Source organism: Lytechinus pictus, chromosome 17 (genome assembly GCF_037042905.1).
Source record: "Lytechinus pictus isolate F3 Inbred chromosome 17, Lp3.0, whole genome shotgun sequence".
NCBI lineage: Eukaryota > Metazoa > Echinodermata > Echinoidea > Temnopleuroida > Toxopneustidae > Lytechinus > Lytechinus pictus.
Genome location: NC_087261.1, coordinates 26,449,258 through 26,462,081, shown reverse-complemented (window position 1 = coordinate 26,462,081; position 12,824 = coordinate 26,449,258). Strand labels below are relative to the sequence as shown.

Sequence of the window (12,824 nt, the reverse complement as noted above, 5' to 3'; positions counted from 1 at the left end):
GGTTGTAGAATATTTAGGTAATTACAGGGGCGGTTCCAAGATACTTTGATGGGGGGGGGGGAGACGATAAAGGTGACGTAATATTTTTCTCAATTGAATTATAGGGGTATTTATGACCCAGACAATTCTTTTGTAATGCCCTCCTCCGTTCTTCTATTTCCCCTATTCCTTTTTTTGTTTACTAGTAAATGCATATGCTTGAAAAATGATAGGGGCGGTCGACCCCCCCCCCCTAATGGCACCACCGGCCTGCCATTTAGACCAACTGGGAGTAGACCAAACGGAACAGAGCGGATCCGGTAGACCAAGTGGCAATTTACCATGACAAGAATAGAGCTGAATGAATGTGTACTCGTGCCGGCCCTCTCCACCCCACCCATTTTTTCACCTCTCCCCCTCCCCCTCTCCCTTTCTTTTCTTTCTTTCTTTCTTTCTTCCTTTCTTAACTTCTTTCTTTCTATTTCTTTCGTTCTTTCTTTCTTCCTTTCTTTCTTTCTTTCTTCCTTTCTTTCTTAATTTCTTTCTTTCTATTTCTTTTTTTTTCTTTCTTTCTCCCTTCCTTTCTTTCTTAATTTCTTTATTTCTATTTCTTTCTTTCTTCCTTTCTTGCTCATCTTGTGTCTCATTCCTTATATCCCTCTTGCCGCCATCAACAAACTAAATCAATCGATCAACCAATCGATCGTTCAATCAATCAATCAATCAATCAATCGTTATGATATTCTGTAAATAACCATAGACTTTATACGAACTTTATATGCGTATATTTTTAATTTAGTTTTATCATCATCCAACACACAGTAGCTATCTATGAAATTAAAGATTTTGTACATAAAAAGTGGTTGTTTCGAAAGCAGAGTGACCTATATTTATTCTGGAATCAAATTATTTGATTGATACAGCGAGAGATCAAGGATACATGTATTATTCTCTCAACAGTGCGAAACAGTTATAACTAATTAAAGAGAATATTTGCTTTACATATATGTCTCCTTCCTGGAATCCATAAAAATGTGATCTTTCCTTTATGGAACAAGGATACATTTCAATCGTCTAACGCTAAATTGGAACTTACAAGTGAAACACAGTAATCTCATTTTAGATTATCTAACTACATATTGTGAATATAAATAAATATATAAATACATACAAAAATATCATAATACATAAATAGTATATCAAGGTTTTGTTTTCCGACAGAATACATTTATGACTTGAAAAAATGTTGAGGAATGTTTGCAGAATCAAAGTTAACTCCCCGAATGTAAACGCTACAGATCTAGAGATACGGTGAGAAAATATGGTTTTCTTGTGACGTTGCAAGTTTGGAATGTTTAAACAAATCGCGATTCTCCTTGAGAAATGACCTTTCTCTTGAACTCCGGCCATTCCTTTATCAAGTTATTTCGAAATTCACTTTTCAGCGGGTGTTTTTCATTCTCGTTGTTGACGACATACATGTTATATCAACATTTGTCAGAATTCTTAACTGCGGTATTTTGCCATAGACTGCGGAGCCATAACGCGATATTCAGCCATTATGTCTCTTTCATAATCTTCCTTTTCGTCATCGTCATCATCATAATCATCTTCAATTAACCTTCTTCTTCTTCTAAAGATAATAAATACATTATAATTCTGAATAGTGTGAATACACATAATCGTTGGCAAAGAGAAATATCATTGATACTAGTAGAATACAATAGACTCTTAGAACGTTACGTTACAAACAAGAACTGTATATTATATCGCCCCATTCAATTAAGTTTCAAAGAAAATAAGATCTTTTAGCACACAAATCTTGAAATATAGTGCCAGTTGTGACTATCATTAAAACGTATTCATATTGCACGCTGTAAGTCTTTGTTTAGTACACACAAATATTATAATTTTACTTCATGAGTCGCAAATATAAGTAAACTGGTACTTGTAGGCTTCTTTTGTGTGGTTGGCAAAATGTTGAAGCGGATTTGTGTGCTGTTGGCACAACGTTGCAGCGAATCAGCATGTGGTTAGCACCGACTGTTGCAGCGAATACGCGTGTGGTTGGCATAATGTTGCTGTGAATTACCGTGCGCTCGGCACAACGTTGCAGCGAATCGTGTGGTTATATGGCACATAGGATTGGCACAACGTTGCTACGAATAAGCGTGTGGATAGCACAACGTATCCGCGAATTGGCGTGCGGTTGACACGTGCTGCAGCTCATTTGCCGTGAGCACGGCTTGACTTATTAAGCCTTACATATTATAATGCCATACTCCATGTCTCTTAACGTCATAAAACATGTAAATTATCACATTAAAGCAAATCATTCTTTCAATTTGTTACAAGCGATGACACGTGGACTCCTCTCTTTCCGAGTTTCTCAATGGGTTTGTGGTCGAAGACGTAATGTTGCAGCGACTTGCCGGCCATGGACATGATGTTGTAGCCATGTTTCTGGGTCTGGTTTTCGAAACCGACGTCCTCGTACCACTGTTTGGCTCGGTCGTTTTCGAAATCGACGTAGCCGCTGATGTACTTGCAACCGTCCAGGTAGCCCATCTATAAATTGAAATGAATTAAGATTTTTGTTACTTCACTGATAAAATATGGCAACAACAACAACAACAAGGATGAAGGGGAGGAGATGGAAGATGACAACGATACGATAATGATCAAGTATTAGTATCATCATCATCATTATCATCATCATCATCATCATCATCACCATCATCATCATCATCATTCATCTGTTCATCATCATCATCACCATCACCATCATCAACATCATCATCACCACCATCATCATCACCAACATAAGCGTCATCATCATCCTCACTTTTATCGTTTTCATCACAATAATTAAGAAAAATAAATGATAAGTATAAATAAATATAAATATAATAATGGTCAAAAAGGATGAAACATTCAAAAAAAATTAAACTGGTAAATTCTTCCTTTTTATTCTAACATAATGCGATCATAAACTTGCAGTAATTATTTGATAATTTGACGAGATTTCTAATTGCTATGTACAATTCGATTTTGTATTTTTAGGTTATAGCAATTAGTTAAAAGGAATAGAATAGATTTAGCTATATTAAATGGGGGGGGGGGGGACAGAAGAAACTATAAAAAAAAATGAAATCATGAAACTCACCTTACATACTTCATGTAGTAATACAGCACCAAGTCCTTTACCTAATAAGAAAGGATCAAATTCAAATATAAAATTATTATCAATGTCTATACAATGTTATGATAATTGTTATCATTGGTATACTTTTAAGTTGGCTTTATACATGTATATTCTCACCCCCCCCCCCTTTTTTTTGGGGGGGGGGTCATTAGTTATTGACAGTATTAATTAATCAGCCATTCATTGATTGGCACGATTTTGTGTCTATTCTAATAAACAGTAATAGGCCGACATTTAAAAAAAATGAGAAAGACTACATGTAGGCTACTGTACATTTAGGCAGGTATTATTTTTATGTTTTGGTGGCGTTCGTTGTGGTTCTGGTCTGGTGTAGATGTGATGATGACGATGGTAAGGTGGTGGTGGTGATGATGAAGATGATGATGATTATTATGATGATGATGATCATAATGATGATGATGATGGTGATGATGATGATGATGATGGTGGTGGTGGTGGTGATGGTGGTGATGATGATGATGATGATGATACTTGATAATTGTAATGATGACGATGACCATCAATATACTCAGGATTATGATTAAGTTGTGGTTTTCATCAAACCAAAATGTTTCTCATTTATTTTTCTTACCTCTGTAATCATGATGAATAAAAAGATCTTCCCACGTGATCGTGCGCCCCTTCCAGGCGCAGTAGCCCCCGCTGAACATGGCATAGCCGATGATGCTGTGGACATCATCATCATCTTCAAAGGCCTCGAGCAGGACACACTGGTAGCAAGGGTTAGATCCAAAGCCATCCTTTTTCAGATCTGTTCAAGGAAACCAAGTAATAGTTTTAGAATTATGATATACCATGGAGAATTGACATTCGATCTTCAGACACAATAATAGACATTATTATATCGATGTTACGTTATGGTACTGACGGAGGATATGACCAACATAAAAACTTATATCAAAATATTATTTTAAATATTATTTATTATATTTTTATATTCAATATAAAAATTATAAACTTTAATTGTACTAGTAATCCATTCTACTAAAAAGAGGCAAATGACGCTCTCAACTATTTTATTGAAATAAGTAATCTTGAGAGAAATTTTATCAAATGCCCACTCCTTTAAGAATGACTTCAAGATTTAATCATGTCTATCTATATTCGAATTTAAGTGAAACTCGTATTCTTTCATTACGTTTTCACTCTCCAAAAGAGTGAAGCGCTAAAGGACGTTTCCAACAAATTGGCAGATATGGGCAGCAACAGAACATGACGAAGTCAAATCACATCAAATGCAGTTGACTAATTCAACTCCTGTCGTAATCACCTAATCTATATCCATTTAATATAAACAAATAAAACAAATGAATTTCATGGCGATAACATACTGCTACTACATTTGCTACATTAAAGAAAATGAAATAGTATACCTTCTTCCGTGATCTCGACTTGGTCAATTGTGCCCTCCCATTCTGCGAGGCCTCGAATCAGTTTTAAGACATCACCGCAATCGTCGACCTCCGCGGGCCGGACAACGTACCGTGTTACGAGCTCCGGATCGACTTCGTAGGCGTCTGTTTAAGATGGGAAGATCGAATAGGCCTATCATTATTTATATATTCTCTTTTTTGTTATTATTTTGTTTAACCGATGTTTTATGCAATCTATATTACTTTATCACTTTTAATTAATTTCCTAAATAGCCCTCACTGGCGTGGGGGGCTTGTGCCACGCTGTCCCCTAAAAGGTTCAACGACCAAGAAAATGGAAATTTAGGAGGAAAGGAAAATGGGTAAGGTACGTTATTTTCTTAATGTTATGCCAAAATCTGTCACAAAAGAAGATTTTCATTTTAAACAGGTCATTGTATTTTTTTGCTCGCTCGTTCCGCTCGCTCAGGGTTTCAACATTTTTCCCCTGGCGCCAAATTGGGCCCCCTCATTTCTTTTGATTTTATATATTTATATTTTTTTACTCATTATATATAGGCCTATAGAGAAAAATAACTGGGATAGATGTGGCTTGAAATTCCGATATATTTCTATAGGTCAGCTATTCCTTTATATTAAAAATGCCACAATATTAATCAAATCTTATTACAATGGGCATCACAGGGAAACAAGACAATATCACAACTTTACAATGATAGTGACTCGATTACCAAATACATGCATTATGATTATGATATTGCAGCTTAATTAGACCGTCAATTTAAAGAAATGCCGAATCGGGGCAGAATTTCCCCTAAAAGTTGAACTTATCTACAAATACTATTTTCTCAATCTCATCACAAATTCTAAATTCCTACATACCTTCTGATACTTTGAGCTGAGAAGCAATTGGTGTGGTTTTAATCGCGGACATTCCAAGAAACCTCTTTTGCACACCCATGTTGTTGAAACAGCTGAGCAGGTCATCCTCGGGAAAGTTCCTCAGCAACGATTTCCTCAAGCACCTGCCGATGCGCCCCGTGGCCGTCCTCGCTGTCGATGTCGCCTCGGATGAAACGACCCCGAGCAGGTTGGCAGAATGCCTGGTCGAAACGGAGAATGCGCGCTGTGAAATTCTTCCTAGCATGCCGGTGGTTAAGTGATGACTCTGGATCAAGTTATCAAGTTCCTAATCGTCAAGTGAAAACTAAGCTTGCGCGTTTTAACTTTTCGAGAATATCAAACTCCTCTGATAATAGAAGTGAAATGTATACACTAGCACGATTTACAAACTGTGACGCAAATACCACTTTCGCTTAGCTTGTCGCTTTGAAAATCTTCTCCAAAATTGATCGAAGCCCAAGAGGACAATTCCTATCTTGTAAAGAAGTGCATTCGAGTATGAAACACAGCGCTGTTTTGAATCGTCCGTGAATGGCTCTTGTTTAGTTCTTTCTCTCTTCTCTTCTTTACCCTGTAAAGTCCGAGTATGTCTTCGCCTCACAATGGATAGTGACAAATTTGAGCCTTTTCGGCACATTCCTGGCCTTTTATGCACCTTCGGATCCGGTAACCGTGGTGAGAGCAACAACAGTTCCGAGACTTACTTCCGATCCTAAAAATCGATGAAATCGGTGGTATACGCAAGCACACCTCCATAAGCTGAAGTGATATGTCAACGTTTACAAAGACCAAGGAAATGCCTGTCTTGAAGAGCTTGTTTGTTTTATCATGAATTGATTATTTGATTGGGTAGACTTTGAATTCTTCGAAGGAATCTAAATATATATTAGAGGTGATTAATTGATTAAAATATGTTAGTAGTTTTGTTACCATAACTACACCCATTTGAGATAATCTCAGAAAGTTAGAGTGTATACACTCTGAAAAAATCTACTCAAAAATTATTGTCAAAGTTAAATAGACTTTCTATTAAAACATTGACAAGATTCTTCTCTGATATGATAATAAACTTTTCATTTTAGATATCTATAGCAGTTCGATTTAGTGATGCACCTCTTGCAAGTTATTATTTCAAATAAGAATAAATCGTTTTTAAAGTGCACATGTTTGGGGTTACAAATTTAGATCCAACGGCGGCAAACGTATTAATGTGTCATTTTAAAGTAACTTATAAAAGTTTTAACTTTCGATTCATAGCTTCGAAAGTGCGGTCAGATATCAGTATTTGCTTTCATTGATAGTATTTTTCTCATCAAAATGCTTTGGCCTCCAGATTTCGTAAGGGATTCTTCACTTTAAAAAGGCTAAAACGATATTGGTCTTTATAAGTGGAATGCAGTGTCATGAAATGATTATCATTTCATTCGAACTTTGGTAATCAGGGTAATGGCCAATTTAATGAGGGAAGGCAAATTCTTTTCTCTTCCCCTTTCTCTCTGTCTTTCTCTCTCTCTCTCTCTCTCTCTCTCTCTCTTGTTCTTGTTTGATTTTCTCAGTATGGATGAGACCCCTCAGAAGAACAGCCTGTGGCTGAAGAGGGTCATCCAGCCCACGAGTGGAAAATAAATAAATTTAAAAAAAAAAAAAAAAAAAAAATGACTTAACCATGGTCTTCCTGTATTACACGCATAATATCAAAGGAACTTTGCACGTTTTTTTTTCTTCGTTGAGTTAAAAATCGACCACTTGTTTTCCCACCTCGCAAAACCTCACAAAAAAAAATCGTTATCCAGGACTATTTTCTCTTCCTTTTTACGCATATTCAATAAAAAAAGTACATGTCTATTTTTTGCCAAATAAGAGTTAGATGTTCATTAGTCATATTGACTTCGATTTGTAAAAAACGTACGCGTGGTTATAATTATAACCAATTTTGATCCCTAATTCATATTTTTGTCCACAAGACATTCGTAATATTTCCTCACTGAGCACATTCAAAATATCAAACCTGTTCATTAAGACAAGCTATCAGAAAGTATAACTCTCACCCCTTCATTTCGTGGTTTATCTTTTTATTCCCTTTCTTTATTAAACATAAGTGGTGGATATACGGATATACCCGGTGTATAAAAAGATATTCATATAATTTTTAATGATATAGCTGTAAAAATGTGACAATAATCAAACTTTTTCATCTTTGTAATCGCATGGACATTGGTTTACATAATTAGTAAACCATTATTAAAATATCTTAAACCTATAACTGCGGTCTTGATTATTTTTTGTTGAAATACCTAGCTATTGTCCTTAAGCCCTCAAGAGGTAAATGGAAACGAAAATGAGATTTTGGAAACGAGTAGTCAAATATTTGTATTGGGCTATTCTTCTTCTTCAATTAAAATACCTGAAAAGAATTGTATGCATTAGCAAATATTAAATACAGAACGTACGCAGGTGGGGGGAGGGTTAGGGGTTCAACCCCCCCCCCCCTTCATTTTTTTACACACTTTTTTGTGCTTGTCATTTTTGTCTGGGGGGGGGTACGAAACGTCTTTAAAAAATTTGGTGAAGTTTGTTTTTTTTGGTTTCCTTTTTTGCTTGTCAACTTTTCATTCAGCACGAACCCTCTTTCAATTATCCCGCGTACGCTACTGAGCAAATATAGGCGACTTTGAAATTCAATTCCAATGCGCAATTATCTAATTTTAGAGGAATGTGACACTTTGATCATGATTCTGCGTATAATGCATTTAACATAACACATTACAATCATGAAGCGAGATAGAAATTGAATTGTATTAAAGATGTGATTCTATATTCAGAGTTTCATTTCAATCTTTCGAGGTTATACGAATCAAATGTTAGATCAAGAAAAGGGTCACCAAATTTGTATTTGATACGACATGGATGCACTCTAAATAGATTTTGATTTTTTTTTTATTCAGATTTTGTCATGCAGTCTATACCCTTTTTCTAATGCAATAAAGTATGGAGAAACTTTATAATTTAGCATTATGTTGAGATTTTTCTTTCTTTGACATCCGAGTGCATCAAAATTGATTTCGAGCAGCCTCCACCGAAATAGATAGATAAATAAATAAATAAATAAATATATACCTTACCTTACCTTACCGCAAATACTGGAAGAATGCTGAATTAGCAGTCCAGCTTCCAGGTCTATCTTCTAATTTTGTCTGCTTCATTCCTGCTTCAAAAAGTTTAAGGAGGCAGTGGGGCAATGCATGAATACATAAATGAATATAAAACGAAGGGTTGAATAAATAGAAATAAAAATACAATCATAAATAGATAAAGAATGATGTAAATGTAACAAAATAAAACGAAATATAATGAATTAAACTACAAAACGTGAAAATGATGAATTGAAGGATGAAAATATATTTGATATATATATATCAAAAGGTGAACATTATTGAGAAATACATTTATCAAATTGAGAGGATGAATAAAGAATTGGGAGAGGTAGTGGAGGGGAGATGGTAGTCCGCTGTGCAAACCCTTCACTCGAGTTAAGGGTCTGCATGTGCAGCCTACTCATGCCTTGTGTACTGAAGGCCCTCTCGCTCAACAGCAAGTTTTGTATGTGCTAGTCTTTGCGTGGAGACACACTTGCTGATCAAAGTTTCAATCAGGGTCTGTGCCTGCAGACTATAGGGAGATGGGGCCGTCCATAGAGATAAATATCAATAATTGTTTAAGAATACATCTCTTAATATGCAAAAAAAGCATGAATTGTAAATTTAGAAAAAGTACAGGACCAAATAACATCCTTTTCACATTCTTTATCCAGGCACTGTAGTCCATCCCTCCTTTACCTCATTTTTTTTTTGGGGGGGGGATATGCCCTCGCAATAACCGGACTATCCGCCGGTACCAAAAGGTGTTCGACACAAACACTGTCTGTTTCCGATACATAACCTATTTTCGGGTCTTATTTCCCGTTCACGTTCAATGCCAAATTGCCAAAAATGGGCAATTCTTTTTCACTATATCTCATGTCGGATATAGGCCTACTTGTGTCATCTCGTCTTTCTTATCATGAATTGATTGTGTATCTTGCTGAACAGTGACGTCACAATGGACTGGAAATTTCGAAGATGTAGGTTGGTTGGTCTAGACCTGAATCATCTTGCCACAGTCAGACGGAGGAAACCGATTCCCGATCGATCGAAGCTTAATACATTATTTTGTATGGCATACCATCTGTCGGTTTGGAGTTAGTTTCGTTGGTATGACTGAGCGCTGTGTGGCTGATTCTAAGTGTGGATAAAGTAAGCTCACAATCCTTTCCCCCACTGGTCTAGACTTGATGATTTTTTTTATTAACCGAACGAGAGGTCGTTCACTTATTTTTTTTTTATCTCTTTCCATTTATTTGCAATTCCATGGACCTCCTACTCTGAGCAGTAGGTCCTTGGTATTTCCAAGTCGGACATAACAAGAAATGTGATGTCACAATTAATCGTAAATATGAAATATTCCAGTAACAGCAGGTTGCGTATTAAAAAAAGTTAGATTTATTATTTATTCATTTCAAAATATTTATTCAGGATAAAAACATGTATCAGCACAATGGTTGTTTTATATCATGGTCCTGAAGGACAAAATACAATCAGTAAAATAAATTAAATATTCATTAAAATTAAAATAGTAGCAACAAAGCGAATATAAGATACAAAAAAGGTTTAAAGCAAGATAAATGTGGAGTTTGGAAGTACAAACAATTGTTTGAATGTCTGAGAAATAGAAACATTAGAGTGTATGAGAAAGAGGAACGATGGAGGATTGAGTAATAGTCGACTCCAGGGATGGAGCGAAAATAGAGGGGATAGATAGAGATTAATGATCGATGATGCAAAAAAGCCGACATTGTTTCAAATGTGGGCTAATAACAGTAATTGGGTCTCTAAGCAAAGACTAGCACATACACAAAACTGTCAGAGCCAGAGGGCCTTCGGTACACAAGGCATTATAGGCTGCACATTCAGACCTTTAACTCGATCATAGGGTTTGCATATAAATGAGACAAACTGTTCGTTGGCGCACTGGAGATAGAATATTCAATGACTAGATAAATGAATGAATGAAAAGATGAATAAAAAATGACTCACTTTCGGAGTCCCTTAAAAGATTTTTAAAAAAATGACCCGTGATTTTTTTTTACCCCGACTTAATTATATTAGATAAATAAACAAATAAATGAACAAAATTTACAAAAAATAGTTTTAAGTAAACAAGCAAACAAATAATCAAATGAATACATAAAATAAGATGATTAATGAATAAGCTAATAGAATCTAATGAATAAATAAATAAATAGATAACACTTCAAGTTCAAGTTTTATTTCATTTCTCAACTCAATACAAGATAAGGAATAATTACACAGATATGAAATGATAACCGTACAAATCAATACAAATGAATATACATTGCAAGCAATATGACTATACAAGAAAGTAAATAAATGTTTGTGGTAAACACTAAATAACGTGATAATCATATTAACCAATAACAATATAAACAATGAAAATAGAACAAAATGTATGCCATTCTCGGAAAAAAAATATTTAAAAAATGCAAGGCTACCTTTATAACTCTTTTTTTTTCAATAAGTAAGGTTGAGTAAATGGAGGGATCCACTAAAAAGCAGGGCTTGTTGAGTGTGGACCCCTCAGAGAATTAAAGATTTGTAAAGTACAGGTATAAAACGAAAATGAGAATGAGAGAGAGAAAAAAAAAGAATAAGGTTGATGTGATGGTCGATGAAGAAATACCGAGATAATGGATGAAGAATTATATCAAAAGGATAGGGTGGTGCACATGTGTGGTTGAAAGAAGAAGAGAAGCAGGAGAAAAAAAAGCAAAAGAGTGAAGGGCATAAGACCGATGAAGGAGAATGAGCGGAAGAGAGCGAGGTAGAGAGACGGTCAGGGAGGGGGGGAGGGAGAAAGAGGATAGATAAATGAATAAACAAAAGCATAAGTCATGAACGAAAAAAGGCACTTTCACATTGTTGAAGCTTTTGCTGGGCAAGCGTTATAATCACTGACATAAAACTTCAAGAGTATAAGGTGCTTCACCGGACGAACAGCTTCCTACCATAGTTTTGTGACAGTCTCTATCTTCCGGGGAGGTGGCCCGGAATTAGATGGGCATAGTCGTGTTAACCGGAAAATTTAGATTTTTACTTAAAGTTGTCTGTAAAAGATAAAAATAAATCCAATGTACACAATATAGGAAGCATAAATTTCCGTTTACAAAATTATTGATGATTATCTCTGCTGAGCCGTGCGCAATATAAAGGGGAAGTTCACCCAGGCAATCAGTTAGATTTAAATGAAAGCAAAAAATAGAAAAAGATACTGGTGAAGATTCGATGAAAACCCATCAAATAATTAGAGAGCTATGAATCTTTATAGAAGTCTTAATTTTCAAATGTTATATGCGAGCAGATTCCCAACTAATAATATTCCCTAATAAAATTCCCATTTTTATATGAAATATGATGAACACAGTTATTTTTTCTGATAGAGGGCAGCGTAAAATGATAATCCTAATGATTTACTGCCCAAATAAAATCACTTTCAAATCTTGTTTTTGAAAAAAATTGTAATTTACGACATAAGACAAATCAAGAGGAGCTGTGACGCCACAAAATCGAATCTTCAAAATTCATAACTCTTTTATTTTTTTGACGATGTTTCATTCTTCATCAATATTTTTAAATAAAATTTTCTGCTTTTAGAAAAACCAACTAATCGTCAAGGTGAATTTTCCCTTTAAATAGTGACTCATTAAATTAGTCAAGCCAATACCGAGGTTATACCGAGGCTTTTTACCTGACTGCTAAGAAAGCACGAATGTCTGTGAGCAAGCAACCAGGGAACCAACGGCTTAAGATCCTCTCCGAGGATAAATGCCTTACCAAAGGGCACTAGCGCACCACTTGGGTATCGAACCCGGGTCACTGGAATCCGAAATCCCCGCTCTACCGACTGAGCTATCGCGCTAATAATAACAAATGAACCGTGTTTAAAATGAGCCCTAGTCTCTTTAATATTTATGTTTTTTTCTTATTTGTCGTCGGCACCATTGTCGCCATCTTCGTCACCTTGACCACCAAACATGAAGGAGATTTGCCAAAAATAATTATATACCATATATATATATATATTTTATGAGTATTATAATTATCAATATCAGGACTATAGGGACGGATCCTAGATTGCAGTGTGGGGGTCACAGAAAATCGCTGTACATTTTTTTTTGTTGGGGGGGGGAGTGGCATATTTTTCTACACGCAACAAAAATGTCCAAATAG

At 35.5% G+C, this 12,824-nt stretch overlaps 1 protein-coding gene across 1 annotated transcript; it reads right to left on the bottom strand.

Annotated features, from left to right (window-relative positions):
* Nucleotides 1-764: 764 nt before the first annotated feature.
* LOC129279918 (thialysine N-epsilon-acetyltransferase-like) lies at nucleotides 765-6,293 on the bottom strand. The gene is made up of 5 exons (XM_054915980.2): nucleotides 5,461-6,293; nucleotides 4,579-4,722; nucleotides 3,777-3,956; nucleotides 3,146-3,186; nucleotides 765-2,547 (listed from the first exon to the last, which is right to left on the bottom strand). The coding sequence occupies exons 1-5, from the start codon at nucleotides 5,723-5,725 to the stop codon at nucleotides 2,320-2,322; spliced, it is 858 nt and encodes a 285-aa protein (XP_054771955.2). The 5' UTR covers nucleotides 5,726-6,293; the 3' UTR covers nucleotides 765-2,319.
* Nucleotides 6,294-12,824: the final 6,531 nt, after the last annotated feature.